The following is a 21,972-nucleotide window of genomic DNA, read 5'->3' on the forward strand; positions in this document are numbered from 1 at the left end:
TTGGAGTGAGTACAGACACACTAATACCTCTAGATCTCAACAGCCCCAGACCATTCTTCACATCCCCTGCAACCTGGATTTCTTGCCATCTGCCCTGCCAAGGGGTGGCTTACCCCCAATTCCCATTTTTACCTCTTACTCTGGAAATGATAATCAAATCAATACTGCCACTCACTCTAGAAGCTTCATGATAATTAACTCCATTCATCATTGATATGACTCACCAAACCCAAACTCCCTCTTCCTCCATCAGATCACAAACTTCTTGAGGTCATGTACTGTCTTTCCATTTATATTCCCAATGCCTAGCACAGTGTTCACACATAATTAGTGTATAATAAGCATATACATATATATATATATATCTTTAAATTCGATCATTCATTCATCAAGGATATCCAACATGTATGTCTACATGATTCTAATAATTTTTTTATATAAATGGAAAAGTAGGGATCTATGTTAGTAGTTGATATTCTCTTGGCTGTCTTTTTTCCCCTTCTCTCTCCCAAATAAATAAAGCCTGAAATATTTGCCATGCTTCTGATATCTTCCCCTTCTTCCTTTAGATTTTTCGTGAGGTGATCCATCCTTGTTCTCATCATTTTGTCAATACAATTATAAGTTAGCTCAACAGGCTTTCTATCTAGCTGTCTATCAGAGGCTCAACACTATGTACTTTCACCTATTTTGCTTTTCCAAATGGTAATTGGAAACCAAGAATTTCTTATCGGGAAGGTTTGCCTTGTGCCTACTTAGTTTCATCAGCCTTGGACTAGTTGCTAAGAAGTGGTGTTGACCAAGTAGATCTTTTTATTTGGTTGTTGGCCACTGGATATAGAACTCATCCATAAGACAAAGGAATTGGGCTAGATGGCCCCCATGATTCCTTCTATCTCTAGCTCCATGACCCCAAGATCCTTTGTGAACTAATGCACTTACCAATGGCTCAGCACAAGATTAAGTGGGACTTGGGGACAAAATGTGAACAACATTGTCCCTCTGTTCTGTTCTGTAGATTTGAACTCTTAACTTTTGACATAATTATCTTCTTTTTTCTTGCATTCACTAGAAATAGGGTTTCCTTTGTGGTCTTTCAGCACACAGTGTGAATAGGTAAGGATAGATTTTGGACCTTTGATTTCGCTGATATACAGAACTCGCAGATCCAGGTGAGGAAACTCTCTCTACTAATGTAGGTTGCTGCCTTTTATGCATTTGAAAGTTTTAGAGAGTTGCCTAGGGACCTGAGAGGTTAAGTGATTTGCATAATCAGTCATTCAACAAGCATATTCTATGTGCCAGGTACTAAGTATAAGAGATACAAAAAAAAGTAAAAAACACAGTCCCAGCCCTCAAAGAGGCCACTTTCTAATGGGGGAGACAAAGATGAAAATTACTATGTGCATACCATATATATGTATATGTATGTATTATATGTATTGTATAGTAAATGTATAATAAAATATATAGTAATATGTTTGTATAGACAGACAGACAGATAGACAGATAGATACATAGATAGATAAATAGATAGACAGACAGATAGACAGAAAATGGAAAGCAATCTTAGAGGTAAGGCACCAACAGTGGGGATGAGAGGGTGGGCCAGGAGGCTGAGAATATGTAGCTTGTAGAAAATGCAGTTTGAGTTGAATCTTAAAGGAAGCTACATATAACTAGTATGTGTCTGAGGCAAGGTTTGACTCCAGGTCTCCTTGGCTTTGAGGGCATCTTTCTATTCATCTTTTGAAGTAAAAGGACTCAGAAAGTGCTTATGGAGACATTTATACATGAGCTGTCTGTGCCAGCTAAAGCAGTCCACAAACATGTTTTTGTACTTTACTGCTTACATGGTTTTATTTAGTTTCCTCTGCCTAGAATGTTCTCTTTTACATCTCTAGAGATGATATTTCCACAGTTCATCACAGTTTATCTCTAGGGCCAGATTCTAGTCATGGCATCCATCCCAACAAGTTTTAGTGTGAGCCATGGGGTAAAATTTGCCTTATCGCATTAGGATCTCTGACCCCTTGTAGCTCTGAGATTCTCTAATGATTTGTATTACAGCTATCTGTGATGGTGCCTTATCTCTCTTTGCCTAGCAGAACTTAAGAAACAGTTCTTCCCCTCAGGAAGGGTTTTACTTTGTATTGTCTTCATTAAATTGCAGGCTTCTTGAGGTCAGGGGCTGCCTTTTGCCTCTTTTTCCTCTCCAGTACTTAGCGCAGTTCCTGGTGCTTAATAAATGTTGATTGGTTGATGAAACTTATGCTATAAAGATGGCATATAAAAATAGTGTCTCCTCTTGTACCCAGTGGACTCATAAACATATATGTTGCTGGTGCTAGTGGTGTTTTTGTTATGGTAATGCCTCCTTTTTACATTTCCTAGCAGCTAAAACTGTCTTTCTGGTTGACTAACTGAGCTACATAAAATGAGGCTGGAGACAGAGGGCTGTGGGGGACAAGGAGCCTATTATGCTGGAGCCTTCTCAGGCCTCATATATTTCCAGAGGTTTTCTTTCCCTGGGGCATGGTGAAGAGCACCCTTCCTCTCTGGTTCTGATTTTCCCCCGATTGCTATAATCCTTCTGCCCTGTATACACAAAAGCCATTGAGAAGGTCAAGTTCCCTAGTGAGATTTGATTACACATTTGTGGTGTTGTCTTGTAAATGCAATTAGGAAGTGTTCACTTAGGACATCAGCTGCTTCCCTGGCAGCCAGGACTGAACTTTCAATTTACCCCCAGGATTTTCTTTCCAACTTTGCTCGCTCCTTAGGAATTGTCTTTCGGTGTTCTGCAGTTATGGGAAAGACCTTTGAGGATTTCAGCACTTGACTCCTCTCCTCTCTTGGCTGATCTTTGGTCATCTGCTAAGCTGATCTAACAGCTGTGCTTCCCTCTCTGACTCCCAGAATCTTGCGTGGCTCCCTTTAGGGTGAGGTCCTTGGCTGAGGCCCTTAGTTAAAGCAGGCCAGATGCTTTGGGGGAGATGAAAAGCCTTTGGCTACACTTTGGGAAACTCACCAGAAAACTGCCTCAGCCATTTTCTTAATTGAAAATTTTAAGTGGAGGGGAAATTCAGGGAAAAATTCCAGGAATTCTATCCATTATGATAATCTACAGTCATCAGAACGAAAGAGATTTTATTAATTAACCTGGCTTCTAAGCCTAGTTCTATTAATGACCAGAGTGACCTAGACTGGCATATACAGAGACTCATAAAATTCTATGGGTCAGAGGGGGTTCTGAGGTCATCTTATCTCTTCCTCTGTTTCTGGACAGGACCATGGTCAAATAATTCCTGGCAGAAGAGTCTGCTGTATTTGAGAAGTTCTCTAGAGATGACATTTCCACAGTTTATCTCATAATAATGTTCAATTCTATCTAAAAGGGTTTTTTTGGTCTCCTCTAAACTTAAACTAAGATCTTCATGTCTCAATGTCAGCTCAGTTCTTTATTTTTATTTAAAGAGTATTAAAAACCAAGCAAAATGTGGAATTGATTTATCTTTTATTTTTAATTTCTAACACTCAGTTCCACAAGTTTTTGGGTTCCAAATTTTCTCTCCCTCCCTCTCTTCCTCCCTTCCCCCTGAAGACGACATGCAATACAATGTAGGTTCTATGTCAGCTCAGTTCTTTACATTTTTCCCTCAGTAGAAATGAGAAATTAGCTAGTCTAACCTCTATTGTGAAGAGATCAAATCTAGCCTCAGACAGCTTCTAGCTCTGTAACCCTGGGTAAGTCACTAAACCTTTCTTGAACTCAGTTTCCTCGTTGCTAAAATATAGCAGTTGGATTTAGAGGACCATAGGTTTAGAGCTAGAAGTCATTGAGTTCCCCCTCCATATTACAGAAACAAATCCCAGGTTTGCCCAGTGTCCCACAGCTAGTCAGTGGCTAAGATCTGAGTACAGGCCTTCCTGACTCCAAGTCCAGAGTTCTCTTTATTGTTCCATGTAGGTGCCTCCACTTTAAAGTCCCTCTCAGCTTCAAGCCTATGACTTATGTGTAAGATAAGCTTTTTTTTTACATACTCACTTTATTTTATTTTTTGGAGGGGGGAAGGCAAGGCAGTTGGGGTTAAGCGACCTGCCCAAGGTCACACAGCTAGTAAGTGTCAAGTGTCTGAGGCCGGATTTGAACTCAGGTCCTCCTGACTCCAGGGCCAGTGCTCTATTCACTGTGCCACCTCGCTGCCCCAAGATAACCTTTTATCTTTAGAATAAAATTGATCAACTCAGGTCTGCCCTTGAATTTTTTGCTACTGGTGATCTTGTTTACTCAGGCTCCAAATCTTGGGAGTCATCCCTGGTTCTTTTTTCACTCATTCTCCTACATTCACATAGTTGACAAATGCTTCCATCTCTTCACTCCCATGCTGACTGAGACCATTGTAGTCTCTGCTCTCAATACCCCTTGCCTGGATAGTACTGTAGGAGTTTCCTCAGTCTTTAGCCCCTTAAATACATCTTATATTCTACTGCTATTCTGGTCTCCTTAGAGTATAGCTCTGAGAAGATCATTGCATCATTCGAAATCCTTAAATCACTTCCCATTGCCTTTAGAATAAAGTCCAGACTACTTGGATTGGCTTGTAAGGCCCTCCATAATCAAGGTTTATTTCCCAGTACTCCTTCATATGTATCCTAATTTTTAGTCCAGACTGGGTTATTTGCTCTTCCCTAAAAGGGCAAGTAAAGGTAAGTAGGTGGGGAGATGGATAAGCATGTTGGGCTTGGAGTCAGGAAGACCTGAGTTCCATATTAAAGACTTTTAGGTAGAGGAATGAAGTGGTGAACTTACATGAGGAAGATAAATCTGGCAAGGAAGTCAAGGATGGATTGGGGGTAGGAAGAAAGTGAATGTCAGAACCTATTAGGAGGCTTTGAGAATGGTCGTGGTTGATTGTAATGAGGGTCTGAATAATTAGTGTTAGGAACAGAATTCGAGAGTAGGGGATGGATTCAAGAAAGGTACAGGTAGAATTGCCTGGACGCAGTAACTACTTAGATATAAAAAATAAGGTTAGAAGGAAGAGGCAAATGTAACACTGAGCCAACAAGCATGGGTGACTGAGTGAATGGTCACCATGCTGCCATTTCCATGTCAGTAACGGAAAAAGGAAAGTCAGGGTGATAAGTAGTGATATCAGGATAGCTTCCTGAGCTCCCTGATTGTGTTTTCCTCAGGGCTAGGCTAGAGTTTGGGGACTATATAAGATGGGGACCCTGAACTGATATTGATGAAAGCTTGTTTTGGTGGAGGACAGTGGGGTGGATTGACTAATGGTCACCCCTCTGTACAGGCAGAGGCATTGTTGATACAAACAAGTGTCATAATTGTGTGTTGGGAGATAAAAAGCTTGGGCCCTGATTTCAGGGAAGACTTCGGATCCTCTGAGGTTAGCACTACTCTCTAAGGGTACATTATCACCTTAGTTCTCACTCTATCCTCAGCCCTTAGCAAACGGGTCCTGTTTATTTGGAATCAGCCCTAGTCTACCGGTTTTACCCTTGGATCTATTTCCAAGGCATAACTTGTTCATCTTATGGGACTGAAGAGTAATCAAGGCCCCTTTCTGTCTTCTCTAGGCTTATCCCACTCACTCAACCAATTCTGCTTATATCTTTACATCCTCTTTCATCTGGTCTTGTTCTCTAATGTTGGGGTGTGGGTGGAGGTGCCTGGATTTTTTCTCTGCCTAGTATTTAGGTCACTGATAAAGGGAAGGGTTTAGTTTCTCCCTTACCCTCTCACCTGCTCTGCTGTGGTCCTCAGGTGTCCCTTTATAGGAGTCTTCCTTGGAAATGGGGGCTTCTGGCCCAGGTCTCAGTAGCTAAAAGAATGAGCCACTTTCTTTTAATCAGTGAATCTGGCTACAGAATTGCTTGGGATTATTCTATAGTATCCTGGAGTCTTAAATGCAAGGGAATAAACCACAGCTGTCCACTGGCCAAACGCTCACATTTTGTACTTGATCAGTTAACCGAGCAATTGGCACGTTCTTAAAATCGACTCACTTCTGACAACTGGGTTAACAAACATATTAAACCAAACAAGGATTGATTTTTGCCCATGTATCTGAGACTGGTCCCTTCCCAAGCTTAATAAATCTGAAATTAAAGCTGGGTCAATATATGTCATTCTGGGAAATAGTTTTTCCCAGCAGAGCCACCGAACAGAACCACAGAATCCCAGAGGTAGAAAGAGCCTCAAAGGAAATCTATTCTAAGATATATCCAAAGCATGGATCTCACATAAAATATTCCCAAGAAATAGTCATTCAATTGGGTCTTTTTGGATCCAATTTAGTTCAATAAATATGAAGTTCCTATTGTATACAAAGCAGAGAAGCAGCATGGTATAATGGTTAGAGAGTGGGCCTTGGAGGCAAGAAGATCTAGGTTCAAGTCCCAATATTGATACATGTGGCTGTGTGACTATGGACCAGTTATCTAACCTCTCAGTGTCTCCACTGAGGGGTAACCTTAATCTGGGATTGATAAATTTATTTTAAGAAATATCTGGATGGGGAAGCTAGGTGGTACAGTGAGTAGAGTACCGGTCCTAGAGTCAGGAGGACCTGAGTTCAAATCCGGCCTCAGACACTTGACACACTTACTAGCTGTATGACCTTGGACAAGTCACTTAAACCCAATTACCCTGCCTTCCCCCATCTCAAAACAAAACAAAAAAAAAATGTCTGGATAGCTTTCAATGTAATTGATTTCCTTTGTAATTACATCATATTTTATTGTAATTATATTGTTGTAATTATAATTTATCGTAATTGCTTTATATTTTATATATTTAAAAACATGATTTTGAGAAGGGTTTAATAAGCTCCATCAGACTGGCAAAGGGATGCCTTATACAGAAAAGGTTAAGAACCCCTGTTTTAATACTGTAAGTGAGAAATGAGTTGCTGAGTTGCATTGGTGAGATTTCCATGATGAGATCCAAATCAAGATCACTGATCTCTTTGTTCCTTTGTCCCCTTCCCCTGCCTCAACGCTAACTAACCGTGTCCAAAGAGCATTGTGCTGCTCTGGGAGGGTCCAGAGATAAAAACAATATAGTCCTTCTCTTCCAGGAGCTTACATTCTGTTTAGGGGATGCAGCATGTCCACAGATAGTAAATATAAAGTCATTTGAGGAGGCAGCAGTAACATCTGGTATATATTGTCTGTATGGGAGGCAGTGAGAGTGGGGTTGGGAATCAGAGAAGGTGTCACAGAAGAGATAGCACCTGCAGTGAGCCTTGAGAGATGGTACAAAGTTCAGAAGTGAGTGAAATCTAGGCATGGGGGTTGACTTGTTTGAATAAATGGAAGCTGGAGATGGAACGTCAATTCAGGGGTGGCTAGTTGAGCTTCTTAGTTTGGTTGGAAAGCAGAGTGTAGAAAGAGGAATATAATAGGAATACGACTTGAAAGGTAGGTTGTGGACTCAAACTCTAGAAAACCTTAAATCAATGAATCAAGCATTTATTAAGTGCTTACTATGTACAAGACAGCCAATAAGCATTTATGAGTGCTTACCACATACTTGGCGCAGCTAGGTGGTGCAGTGGATGGAGGGCCAGGCCTGGAGTCAGGAAGACTCATCTAGGAACTCATCTTCCTGAGTTCAGATATGGCCTCAGACACTTACTGACCCTGGGCAAGCCACTTAACCCTGTTTGCCTCAGTTTCCTCACCTGTCAAATGTGCTGGAGAAGGAAATGACAAATCACTCCTGTGTCTTTGTCAAGAAACCTTAAATGGGGTCATGAAGAGTCAGACACGACTGAAAATGACTAGCTATATGCCAGATGCTGTATTTAAGCACGGGGAATACAAAGAAAGGCCACTATAGCCCCTTCCTTCCGCAGAAAGTGGAACTTGAACTGATTCTTGATGGTAACTAGGAATTTTAAGAGGCAGCGGTGAGGAGAGAGAGCCTTCCAGGCATGGGTTAGTCAGTTCAATGGCAGGGAGTTGGGAGAGGAACAGCAAGTAGGCATGTAAGCCTGTGTAATAGAAGGGAGTAAAATGTAGGAGAGCTCTGAGAAGTTCCGAAAAACCCATCTTGTCTCGAAGGTCAAACAAAGGTGGTGAATGAGGAAAGAGCCTCTGATGTTTATTGAGTAGGTAAGTGACATGGTCAGATATAGTCAGATCTACTGGGAAAATCACTTTGGTACTTGGGTTTCCAAGACTGATTGAAGTGGGGAGAAAATAGAAGAGAGGAAGTAAAGGCACTAAATACAGACAGCTTCAAAGAATTTTGTTTTTTCAATCAGTGAACATCCATTTTTTCCCTTCTGATTTCCCCCCACTAGAAAAAGAAGAAAAAAATCATTTTCACTAATATGCAAATTCCCACATTGTTCATGTTAAAAAATTCATTTCTTGTTCTTCACCTTGAGTCCATTCTGTCTCTGACAAGACGGTGGGTAGCATGCCTCATCATTGATCCTCTGAAATTGTGACTTGTCGTTGCATTCATCAGAGTTCTTAGGGCTTTCAAAGTTAGTTGTCTTTACAATGCTTTTGTTACAGTATACATTTGTTTTCCTGGTTCAGCTCACTTCACTCTGAATCACTTACTTCATACAAGTCTTCCCAAGTTTCTCTGAATTCAACTCTTTTGTAATTTCTTACAATGCAATAATATCCCATAATTTGTTCAGCCATTCTCCATGTGATAGACTCCCCTTTAGTTTCCAGTTCTTTGTCACTATAAAAAAGCTTCTATAAATGTGTGTGTGTGGGTGTGTGTGTGTGTGTGTGTGTGTGTGTGCGTGCACATGTGTGCGTGTTTTTACAGATGAGTCATTTTCCTTTTTCTTGATCTTTCTGGTGTATAGACCTATATCACTGGATCAATGTGAAGTGATTCTTGGGACATAGTTCCACATAGCTTTCCAGAATGGCAGAACCACTTCACAATCCAATCGTTCCATGCATCAATGTATCTGTTTTCCCAGAGACCCACCGACATTTGTCATTTCCCTTTTGTGTCATGTTTGTCAATCTGATGGTGTGAGGTCGAATCTCAGAGTTGCTTTAATTTGCATTTCTCTGTCAGTAAATTTTTTTAAGCATTTTTTCATATGGCTGTTTAAAAGCCTGGTTTCTTTGGAAAACTTCCTGTTTATATACTTTGGCCAACTAGAGAGTGGCTTTTATATATTATTTTCAAGGGGTTTAGCTGAAGGGGAGGAGAGATATATAGGATGATAAGCTAGTAGACAGTAGGAGTATTTTTTAAAAGAGGAGACATGAGTGTGTTTGTGGGCTGTAGGGAGGTAACCAGATTGAAAATTTGATCTCCCTTTTCATACGTGTGTGTGTGTGTGTGTGTGTGTGTCTTTCTCTGTCTCCTTCTAATTTTTAGTCTTTCCCTATTTACTGGCTTCTTTTTTGATGCCTGGAAGACAGGATGGCTGCATTGGGTAAAAGGTTTTTTTTGTTTTTTGCTTGTTTTTAAGATGGGAGGGACTTGAACATGATCATAATGTAGGGAAAAAGCTGTTAGATAGTAAGACAATGGAGATGAGCTGGGTGGCTCTAGAAATGTCTGCACATGTGTATCAATGGCAGATCTATTTGAAGTGTCATCCTGTTCTCAAGGGCCTCCAATATCACCTGTAGGAGGGAGGGGGCTTTTAGGTATTTGCCAGGTAAACTTGGCTCGCTCCTAGACTTGCCTCCCTCCTTTCTCTCTCTGCTGGGGATCCTTCATTCCTGGCAGGCTGTAATCCCTGGAAGGTACCCCTAGGATTCAGAGACTCTTAGACCCACAAAGAGGTGACGAATTCAAGATGAAGAATGACATATATTTTTTGGATGTGGTCCTTGCATGAATTGTTTTGGTTGATTATGCATACTTATAACAAGGGTTTTGTTTTCTTCATGAAGATGAGAAGTGGAAAGAAGAGGGGGAAAATGCTTTTTGATTGAAAAAAATGAAGTTTTTTTTAAGCTAGACTAGGAGTGAACACCCTTGAGAGGGGTGGGTTTATATGGGGCTCAGAGTTAGGGGCCACTTTAAATTTAGGGTTATTTTTAGAGCTTAGCCCATGTTAGAGATAGAGGTAGATTTGGAAGATCACACAATTCTAGAGCTGAAAAGAGCTTTAGAAACCACCTAGTATAGTTCCTTGCACAGAATGAGATTTAATAATAAAAGCTTGTTGATGGACTGGACCAGTATGAGGTTAATATCTTCCTTCAGGGCTCAGCCCAGGTGCTACCTCCTCCTGGAAGCATTTCCTGATCACACGGTTATAAATGTTCTCTTCTTTTCAAATTCGTTGGATTTATCTGTTTCTCTAGTGCCCAGTAGAATATAAACTTTCTGAGGGCAGGGATTGTTTTTCATTTCATTCACGTCCTTGTACCCTCAGCGCTTAACATAGTATCCTGTATTTGTAAGGGCCTTATTAATAATTGAATAATTGAAGTGAATGAGAGAATGATGAGTTTTTGGAGGAGTTGAAGGGAATAGGATTGAGAGCACAAGAAAAGGGGACAGGTGCCTTGGCAAGGAGAAAGGCCTCCTTCTCAGAGACTACAGCAAAGAGGAGATGCTGAATGTTGATGCAGAAGGGTTTTATGTGAAGAGTAGGGGGAGTTGAAGGGACTCACAATGAATTGTCCTTGAATTTTCTCAGTAGAGTAGGAGGTGAGGCCATCTGGGAAGAGAGAATGTTGGGGGTTTGGAAAAGCCACTGCTAAGCGTGTGATTCAGAGTAGAGCAGGATTGAAAGGTCACTCTTGAAGCAGTAAGGCTTGCCTAGCATTCATCGTCTAAGGTGATTTCAGGACTCAAATCTGTCCCTGTCTCTGCTTCTTTTTCCTAATGATCCCATGTATTTCCAGAAGCTCCATTTCCTCCCCCAGCTTTTGTGGGGCTGATTTGATTTTGGCCTCAGGGTAGTTAAGAGACCAAAATTCTGTTTCCCCAATTGGAAAGGGTAGAAGCCTAATGGATAAATTGCCTCCTGTTTTTCTTTGTTTTCTGATGAGTCAGGCAACGTAGAGATGGCTTCTGTTTTCTTTCTCACTTGTCTTTACCTCTTTGCCTGTATCAACATATTTCAGACCCACTCAGAGAGCTATCAGCCAGAGAAAGAAGCATGGTATAGAGAAAGTTGGTGTTAAGAGGTAGAAAACCAAGACACTGCATCTCAACTTAGCTCTGTGACCTTGGGTGTTACCTGGGCAAGCCACTTTCTTGCCCTTTACATATGTATAATGGACATGGTAATACCTAGCTGGCCTATTTAACAAGGCTGTTGAATGAAGAAGCTTGATAGTATGATAGGGTGCACAAAAAGGAAATATATGTGACCAGGGCACAGACATAGATTGCCCCTCTCATACTTATACTTCCTATGCTACCAAGCTGTGGCTGTCACCTCATTGCTCTCTGCTGGACCTGCTACCTTCCATCACTGTTTTTTGTTTTTTGTTTTTTTTTTTTACTGATCCTTGCCAGCAATTTCATATCAAAAACTCTCTAGTGAGTATTTCTGTTCTTGCTAATCTTCAGCTATCTAGTTATCATCCACTAGGGATGCTGTGGTTAGCAATACTCTCCTCTGCAGGGAGAGCTACAGCTCTGTTAGTTAACCCGCTCTTTCAACCACTATCCATGCTGTATTGGAGTATTCCGCTTAAAAAGCCTCTCCCCTGCAGGAAAGGCTACAACTCTTTTGGTCTGTTTTTCTGTGGTCTTCTATTGTGCCTCAGTAATAGGCCTTAGCTGGCATGCTATCTTCACGGCTGCCTGATGAGCTATCTTCCATCTGCTGGAGGTGGTGGGATTAGTAAGCCTCTTCCCTGCTGTCCTTAGTCAAACCTTTTTAATAGATGATTTTGAACCTTCAATTCTTTTTGTTGTCCTTTTAGGCCAATGGTAAGAATCTCTTCTGTTCAACCAGGCTGCACCACATTGAAACAAAGGCCCAGGCTAAGATTACTTTTGTTATATGAACTCTTTTGTTTGACATTTCTCATATTTTTATTAACTTTACTATCTCCTCTTATTCAACTCTCAGGTAATACGCCCTAAAACTAGTCTTAGTTCTTGGGTCTTATACCTCCCTAGCTAAAGAAATGTGTTCAGGACTCTGCTTCCTCAAATGGAAAAGGAGCTGAGTGATATACTGAAGGAGGAAACTTTTAAACTCCTTCCTATCATCATGTTCTTCTGGTCTACACAAATGACAATGGGTGTGATGGCTGGAAAATGCTGGTGATCTTTGTCTCACTTTCCCCTTGGAAACCCCTAAGTAACAAAGCCAAGCTTCTTCAGTAAGCATTATTTAAGCATCTACTTCTAATGAATCAGGGCATGGAGTGAGAGAAAAAAGGAAATAGGATGGTTGGGGTATTGTTTTGATAGGAGAAATGAGGAAGTGATTTTGGAATTGCTGCTGCTGCTGTTTACACTGTTGAGTCATTTTCAGCTGTGTCCAACAAACACATTTTGGGGTTTTCTTGGCAGAGATACTGGAGTGGTTTGCCATTTCCTTCTTCAGCTCATCTTACAGATGAGGAAACTGAGGCAAACAGGGTTAAGTGACTTGCCCAGGGTCACCGAGCTAGTACATATCTGAGGCTAAATTTGAAGTCATGAAAAGGCATCTTCCTGATCCCAAGCCCAGTATTCTATCCAGTGGGCCACCTTGATGCCCCTAATTTGGAATTAGAACACCTGAATTTTGAAGTATTAGCATTACTAGCTGTACGGCCTTGAGCAAATTACTCTAACACTCAATTCTAAGAATTAGCGCTATCACAAGGTAGAATCGGCTACTTTGGGAGGGAGTAGAAGCCATAAACCCCTTCTTATAAAATCAAGAGGATGTGGATAAAGGGGATATGGTAGAGGTGGGTATTTGGACAAGGTTGGAACAGGTGACCTCTGAGGCATCTTCCAGCTCCAAGATTCTGTGGTTCTGTGGTTTCTCCACAGGCACAGGTGTGATATAACTTTGAGCATTTGAATAACAACCATCAGATCAAGCCGTTATGAGATAATTGGCAACCTTGTAGAGGACAGTTTTAGTAGAATGTTAGCAGATGAAAACGAGACAATGAGTGGTTGAGACTAAGTATGTAGTAAGGAAGGAGAGGAAGAGGAGGGGAGAGTAGACTTCTTTCTAGGAGTTTAATATAATGAAACAAAGGAGAGAAATGAATGATAACTTGAAAGGATGAGAGTCTTAAGTGAAAGGTGTTGGTTGTTTTTTTTTTTTAAGGAGTAGCCAGAATGGTTGCAGATTCTCCTAAAAAGGAGGCTATAAATCTTCACACACCCAAATTTAGTTCCTGTGTGTGATGAATTTTGACATAAAATATGCAAATCAAGTGTTCACATGAGAAATACGCTTTTCTTATTTTTTCATACACAGCTGGAGTGAGTTCTATGGAGATCATGGTTGGTACTCAGTGTCGGTCCAGCCCTGGCCTCCAGGACAGAATGAGAGTGGGTTGTTTTGTACTTTCAGAAAGGACCGTGACCCTCAGAATGGCTATATCTGTAAGTATGCTCTGGATTGTCAATAATCAATAAATGTTTCTTAAGTGACTAGTATGCACCACACACTGCGCCAAAGTCTAGGGATACAAAAAAAGGCAAAAGTCAGTCCCTGCCCTCAGTCCAATGAGGGAGATAATAAGCAAACAAATATGTTCAAACAAGCTATATACTGGAAAAATAGGAAGTGATTAAGAGAGGGAAGGCACTAGAATTAAGAGAGGTTGGGAAAGACTTCTTATAAGAAAATGAGATTTTAGTTGGGACTTAAAGGAAGGCAGAGAGGTCAGTAGAGAGTGGAGAAGAGAGAATTCCAGGAATGAAGGATGGCTAGAGGGACTATCTGTAGCTAAGAGATGTAGTGTCTTGTTCATGGAATGGCCAGGAGGCCAGTGTCACTGGATTGAAGAGTACATAGAGGGGAGTAAGGTATGAGAAGACTGGAAAGATAGGAGGAAACTCTTTGTATGCCAAACAGGGAATTTTGTATGTGATCTTGGAGGTAATAGAAAGCCACTGGGAGTGACTAGTCCTGTATGGTCACCTGTGTGATTTTTACCAAAGCCATTTCCCTATTCTAAGGCTCGTTGCTCCTTCATTCGTAAAATGAAGGGGTTAGAATGGAAGCTCTCTTAAGTTCCTTTCACTGCTGACACGTTCTGAGCATATAAATTCTATGAGACTATATATGTTGGTGCTTAAGCTTAGGGAAGCTACTTTGGGGGCAAACAGTTGACCCTATTAAATTCTTGGAAGCATAAATGTCGCTTTTGAGATATATATTCTTTAACATAATTTTTAAAATTCTGAACTGAACACCAAAATAATTAGCTACAATTTCCATATACAAAGTAGAACAGCAAAAGAGGATTATATGTGAAGCCATGAATCCCTGTTGTGTATAATTTCCTTTTTAAAAAAGCTAAAAAATTTCAACATGTTACTTTCAAAGCTGTCCTGCCTGTTTATGTTTCCCTCTGAATTTCCTTTTCTTCTCATTTGTGTGTTTTAAAAATGCTTTGATGACCTTTTTTTTGTAAGCAACACCACCACTAACTCCCTTTTGTACCCCCCTTTCTTCTCATAGCCTTGGGAAATGGGTACTATTATTATCCACATGTTACAGCTGAGGAAACTGAGATAGGTATGAGTTGAGTGACTTGCCCAGGGTCACACAGCTATTAAGTGTCTGAGGTCAGATTTGAACTTAGGTCTTCTGGACTCTATCCCCTGTGCCACTACCTGCTTCTGGTACTGGCTCTGGTAATCATTTAATCTTTCAGTCAATGGTCTAGGCATGTCTATGAGATCTTAGAAGATTCATTGGTTGAAAGTCTTCTCATGTAGGAGTCCCCTATTCCAAGGAAATCACAGGTACAATCCCTATCCTATATGATGGAAGCTTTAATAAACCCATATATCAATTGAAGGAATGGAAATCTTTGAAAAGAGGTAAGTAAAATCTCTGATTGTTTTTTTCATTTTTTCTGTGTGGCATGGGGAAGAAAAGCTGCTAACCACAAACTGATGCAAGAGCTACTTGGAAGGAGGAATTGGGGAGCCTGGGCTGTGCTCTAAGGCAAGACCAAGGACTTGGAGGAGCAAACTGGTTGTTGATGTTTGTAAGTGGTAGATGAGGAACAGACACGTAGCACTAGCAGTAAAGAGTCTTTGGCTTCTAAAAATGGTTTCATGCTCTTAGCAATGTAAGCCATTTTTCTTAGGTGACTGTTAGTTTTCCAGTATACTTCCTAGCTGAATGTAAGCTAGCTAGGTGAAGGCAGGGAATCTTGTTTGTTTGAGATCAAATGAGATAATATTCCTAAAGCACTTAGTACAGTGCCTGGCAAACAGTAGGTTCTTAATACATACTTATTCCCTGCCCTCCCCCTCCCACCCCAGACACACACCTTTTGTCTTTGTAGTACCAGCATCTAGCAGAGTACCTTGCACGTGGCTGGTGATAATTAATAATTAATAAATAAATGCTTGGTTAATAAATGCTTGGATCAGATTGGATTTTGTTTTGTGTATTTGTTTTACATTTATACCATAGTATAGTTTTATATTATATTACCTTATCTGATTCATAATCACATCATTTGGTGACCAGTTGAACGGAATATTTTGCTTGACTATTGAGGCTGGAGGACAGAAGCATTGGGGAGGACATTATAGCTGTTTTAATATATCTGAGGCTGTCTCGGAGGAGAAAGAAAATTGACTGTTTCTGTATTGCTCCAGAAAGAGGAAGTAAACAGCAAGCAAAAGTTCCAGGGAAATTTATTTTGCCTTAATGCAAAGAATAGTTCCAACCTCCTCACCATGCAGGAATCTCTTCTGCATCAACTGACCTACTTGCCATTCCCTAAATGCATTGTTCCCCATACAAAGGCATAGGAGATAGGTAGGAGATTGGAACTATTCTTTACATTGAAGCAAAATAAGTTTCCCTGGAATTTTTACCCACTACATTAGTTGACATAGAAAATATTCTTGAATGGGGAGGAGATTGGAATATATGACCCCTAAAGACCCTCCCAATTCTACGATTCTTTTTTTTCTAATTTAAATTTTTTTATTATTATTTTACTTTTTGGGGGGAGGAGGGAAGGCAGGGCAATTGGGGCTAAGTGGCTTGCCCAAGGTCACACAGCAAGTGTGTCAAGTGTCTGAGACCAAATTTGAACTCAGGTCCTCCTGACTCCCAGGCCAGTGCTCTACTCACTATGCCACCTAACTGCCCCCCAATTCTATGATTCTTATAATGAAAACTACACAGACTTAGGATCAGATGCCTTTTCCTGGAGTCTCACCACCCTTCATTAAAATCTGTATGGCTTTGGCCAACTATACCCCAAATCTCAACTTCCTCAACAGTACAATGGGAATCCTATCACCTGTCTCACAAGATTATTGAGGAGATCAAATAAAATAATGTACAGAAAGTGCCATATAAGGCAGGTAACGTTATCATTATCTTTTTCGACTTAGGAAGTGCTTTAGAGTAGAAGGCATTTTTTTCCTACTTTCTCACAACACTTAGCATAGTGCTAGGCTCATAGTACTCCTCTATTGGATTAAATTATAATCAAAACTCATTCTCTTCGGGAGCCAATGGGACTTGAGATGAATTGACATTCCAGGCTCCAAGTGCCAGTCATCAGAAAATCTTTGTAATAATCCATTTTGAGTGATCTATAGAAGGCTAGCTTATTTCAGTCTATCGATTTTCCCTTATTTAGCTCAACATTTCTTGATGGGCACAGGGGGAAGGCGTTAGAGTATGAGCCAGACTGCTGGTAAAATAAAACAGTGGCTGAATATCCTTTACTGATAAGGGTTATCATTTAACCATCCTGCTGCTGATAGGGAGAGAACCTGCGTGAGAGACGGAATGTGACTTCAATCATAGCTGACTCAAAAACGAAAACAAAAAGAACCAAGATATGATCAGAGAGTGTTAGAGCTGGAAGAGACCTTGGAGATCATTTAGTTTAGGGGTTCTTAACTTAGGATCCATGGATGGATTTCTGGGGTCAGTAAACTTGGTTAGCCAAAAATACATTTTTATTGCAGTAGGATTGGTTCCCTTTGCAGTTTTATGAATTTAATTTTATGCTTTATTATACTTTATACTTCATTTTATTATTATGCTTATAATATTTATGCTATACTACTGATATTATGCTATAATATGATAGTTATAATATAAAGTATAAATTATACTTTACTTTAAACACGTTATTCTGAGAAGGGGTCCACTAGACTGCCAACTGGATGCATGACATAGCGAAGGTTGAGAGCCCCTGCTCTAGTCTAACTCTCCTATTTTGCAAATGAGGAAACTGATACTGAGGCCACACGAGATGTTCTCTTTGCATTTAGGATGGAGTATGAGCACTTCAGCAGGAAGCGATAACATTAGGAAGGCCCCACTGGGTGGACTAGGGAACTTGTTGGCACATTTAATCTGTTGGTTTGCCCAGTGCAGCGGTTCTCCAAGTGTTTGGTGTACAGGTTATTTAAGGGAGAGTCTAAGACCCTGGAGACTGCCTTAATAATAACTAGCATTTATACAGTGCTTTAAGGTTTACAACACACTTTACAAGCATTATCTCATTGTATCCTCACCATAACTCTGGGAAGTGGATGCTGTTATTATTATCCCCATTTACAGATGAGAAAACTGAGGCATTTGCCCAAGGTCACCCAACTAGTGAGGATTTGAGGTCACATTTGAACTCAGGTCTTCATGGCTCCAAGTCCAGGGCTTTTTGTACTACGGCATCTCCTAGCCGCCATCTTGGCACCAGGGATAAAAACTAAACACCTTAGCAGAATTCATGTGAAGATTGGTTCTGTTTTGAGAGACAGAGGATAGAGTTCTGGACTTGGAGAGAGGATGGTCTGAGTGATTTCATAAAGGGGAGAACATTCACAACTGGGAAGGGAGTCAGGAAATGGGGAGGGGACACCTGGGCCAAACCTTGAAGGGAGTAAGAGATTCCAAGGTGACTCTCGGGATGAAGAGACCTGGGGGACAGACAGGGTTTAGTCTAAAGCTGAGACACTCTGGATTTGGAGAACCATATCGGAAGGTGGCCTGTATGAATATGCAGAAGACAGGGAAGCAACCTGACATTTTTTAAAAAGCTTATTTTTATATTATGTGATGTTGAATCTTGGTGGGTGGGTAGGAGATCTTCCAAGGAAGAAAGGAAGATCGGGAAGGGGGAGAGAGGGGGAACTTAAGTGAATGTTTACTGGCAACTGGCCATTAAATACATTTCTCCCTGACTACTTCGGTCCTCAATAATCTCTCCATCCTCTAGAATCATAAGCATTTATTGTTTGTCCCACTTGTCTGACACTTGGCACGGACTGCTGCATGATATTTCCTGTCTAATTATTTAACTTTCAGATGTACAAGCCTTATGGCCCCAGCTAGATCGCAACCTCAAGAGAAGGAACACAGGAAAGAATGGTGTATTTCAAGTCCTGTATTTGCCATTTATTAGCTACGTGACTTTGGATTAATCTCTTTACTTTTCAGAACCTTGATTTCCTCATCTATAAAGTGGGCATAAAAAACCTTGTACTGCTGAACTCACAAGGTGGTGATGAGGAAATGCACGTCAAGGGCTTTGTGATGGAAAAATGCCCTGAAAATATTGCCATTGTTGTTATTAACAAGATTTTATTATGGACCATAATATACTGGACACCATGTGAGATGTATAGGTATAAAACCAGAAAACAGCCCCTGCCTTCGTGCAGCTTACCTTCTACTAGTTGTGTGTGTATGGCAGGCACACAGACAAATAAATAGAAGGTGATTGATGGAGGGGGCAGGTGCCAACAATTAGGAGCACTAGGAAAGGCTTTAAGCAAGAAATGGCACTTGAGGCTGAAGGAAGCTAAGGATTCTAAAGGGAGGAGGGGCAGGAGGGAGCATTGTGGGGGGTGGGTGGGGAGAGCCAGGGCCAAGGCATGGAGGCAGAAGGTAGAAAGGTTCAGGTCAGAGAGTAGCAAGTTGGTGAGTTTGGCTGGAACAAAGAATGTGTGAAGGTGAAATAATCCCAGAAAGGGAGCCTGCAGCCTGAGATGCCCTTCGGCTGAGTCCTTCCCATGAGGCCAGTATTTCTGTGTATCTACCCCTGTGATTGGTAAAATGCTGAGCCCATAGTAGATAATGATCAAGAAATACTTGAGTGAATTAGATGAATGCATTTGGTGGCACGGTAGAAAATCTCTGGGTCTGAGTCAGGAAGGCTTAAGCTCAAATCTAGCTTTAGATACTTACTGGCTGTATGATCTTGGGTAAGTCACTTAAATCTCTATTTGCCTCAGTTTCCTCAACTGTAAAATGCAGATAATAATAGTCCCTACCTCCCTGCATTGTTGTGAGGAGCAGATGAGATGCTATTTGTAAAGTGCTTAGCACACAGTAGGCGCTATATGAACACTAGCTGTTGTGATGATGATGATGCTGATGAGCCATCTTCAACATTTCTTAAGGTTTATCTTACACTTTCCGAGCATTCCAGGAATAGCTCTTACCTTCCCCCCAAACCTCCCCCACCCCCACCTTTGAGGTGGTTATGGAGGCTTTGGGGCAATCAAGGTCAATCGAGGTGGCCGGGCTGGATCTGAGGTCCTCTTTGGCCAAATTTACTCAAGGGCCCAGGCTCCCATTTGGGGAAAGGCAGATGAACACTGCTGATTTCTTCCAGGGCCTTTGTGTGTGAGTCAGCCTACGGAAGTTGCATTCATTTATTTTAATTTAAACAGGACCAGTCTCATCTTGGAAAGTATCATTGCAGGCTCTGTGCCTTTCTTTCATTTTGGCTTTATGTTCTGGAGAAGAGGGGGAGGGGGATGGCAGCATATTGAATTCGATGTTTGCAGTGTTTTCTCCTCATTGTCTTCTTCTCCTTCTTCTTGTTCTTTTTTTTTTTTCCAGAGGAAGCATTGGGGGAAATTTACTGGCTTGTCAGTGGAGCCATTGCTCATCCACAGTCCAGAAAGGAAAAGAAAGAGAGCATAAATTCATAGACAAAGTCTCAGGAAAGGAATAAATCATTTAGAAAACATTTCCTCGAGAAATCATTGAAGCCTTACACTATCATTTTCTTTCTGGGTCCTTCTGTCAAATACATCTTCCAAACATGAAACGGGATCATATTTTTCTTTTTTCTTTCTTTATTATTCTTCCAGCTGTTCACCAGCAGCTGGATAATTGTAGTATTGGGCTAAGGCAGGAGGAGATTGCATAGGAAATGAGGAAAAGGAGACAGGGTAGTTGGTCCTCATTATTTGAGGGCTGGACATGTAGTCGGTGAATTATTTGGCATCTTTGTCTCTCTTTAGGTCACTTCTTGCTAATCCTGTAGATGGTGAATAGCTCAAGGCAGAGTGATGAGTTAGAACTCAAATTGAGAGCCAGTAACCGAACATTTTTTTCCCCCAGGGTAAAAATAATTGAGGAGGGGGGCAGTCATACTGGAAAAAGGGGGATCTGAGTGGCCTGGGGTATTTGGTGGGGTGGAAGGCAGGCTAAAGAGAGGGGTGCCTTAGTGATGGAGCACAGGAGCATAATTTTAGAGCTAAAGGGGGCTTTAGAAGTTACTTTCATTTTATAATACCTTTCCATACCATTAATACCTTCATTTTACAAATGAAGAAAGGGGGGTCATAGAGACATTCAGTGCTTTGTTTGGTGTCACATACCTTGTAAGTGTCTGAGGCAGCATTTGAACCCAGGTCTTAATGACTTCAAATCTAGTACCCTTTCTGTCATGCTATGATGCCTCTAGGGGTGGAGGCTGCACTATGTGGGTAGAGATGGTGATTGCCAACAGGTAAATATGCCATCCTAGACCTCAGGGTCTCAGCTCAAAATCTGATTTGCTCCATGCAATTTGCCTTGTGCTAGTTATGGTTCTGAGTGATGCCATTTATTTGCAATGCTGGTAGAAGATTTGATGGTGGAAAAACTTAAAGTTTTGGCTCAAATGAATGGTTTGGGTTATCATAGTAGGCTTCATTATTGTAAATTTCAGTCCTCTACCACTACAAATAATTGAAAACTGGGTGCTACACACACACACACACACACACACACACACACACACACACACACACACTCATACACACTCATACACACTCATGCCCATTCCACAAACACTGATATTTTTGCCACTTCAAACCTCTAAGTTGGGTTGGTTCCTCTTAGGAACCCAGCCTACACTTCTGGTGGCTGATACAAGGCACCCCTCAGGTGCTCAGGTAGGATAGCCTTAATGGGTAGGTTGATTCCACGCAAGGAAGAGAGGAGATACTGAGGATGAAAGAGAGAGAAAGAAGATTGAAGGACAACGGAAAGGCAGAAGCAAATGAAGCCTAAGATGTAGCCAATTATGTTTTCTTTCCCCGTAGAAATGTACTAATAATAACATTAACATGTCCTTGTATAAACTTTACAGTAACAAGCACAGAGTCATCTCATTTGTTCCTTATAATACCAGTCCTGTGACAGGGGTAATGCAAGAAATATTATCCTTCATTTATAGCTAACAAGACCGAGGCCCAAGTTAGGCATGTAATTTTGGGTATATATGAGGCGTGAACTCAAGACATCTGTTTCCAAGTTCAGAGTTAATTTTAAAACAATGTATTTCGTTGCTGTTGTTCAGTAGTGTCTGACTCTTTGTGACCTCATTTGAGGTTTTCTTGGTAGATACGCTGGAGTGGTTTGTCATTTCCTTCTCCAGCTCATTTTACAGATGAAGAAACTGAGGTAAAAAGAGACTTGCCCAGGGTCATACAGCTAGTAAGTGTCTGAGGCCAGATTTGAACTCAGGAGGATTAATCTTCCTGACTCCAGACCTGGTGGTTCTGTCCAGTGCTGTGCCATCTAGCTGCTC

The 21,972-nt window shown here is 41.0% G+C and overlaps 1 protein-coding gene across 1 annotated transcript in view; it reads left to right on the forward strand.

Moving 5' to 3' along the window:
• LOC118828694 (heparan-alpha-glucosaminide N-acetyltransferase-like) overlaps nt 1–21,972 on the forward strand; it is a 378,901-nt gene that overhangs the window by 25,983 nt on the left and 330,946 nt on the right. Inside the window, exon 4 of the mRNA XM_036735519.1 lies at nt 13,419–13,546. Within this exon, the coding sequence (XP_036591414.1) occupies nt 13,419–13,546 (128 nt within the window). The remainder of the gene's footprint in view (nt 1–13,418; nt 13,547–21,972) is intronic.

The sequence above is a fragment of the Trichosurus vulpecula genome, chromosome 8, assembly GCF_011100635.1.
Source record: "Trichosurus vulpecula isolate mTriVul1 chromosome 8, mTriVul1.pri, whole genome shotgun sequence".
NCBI classification, from domain to species: domain Eukaryota; kingdom Metazoa; phylum Chordata; class Mammalia; order Diprotodontia; family Phalangeridae; genus Trichosurus; species Trichosurus vulpecula.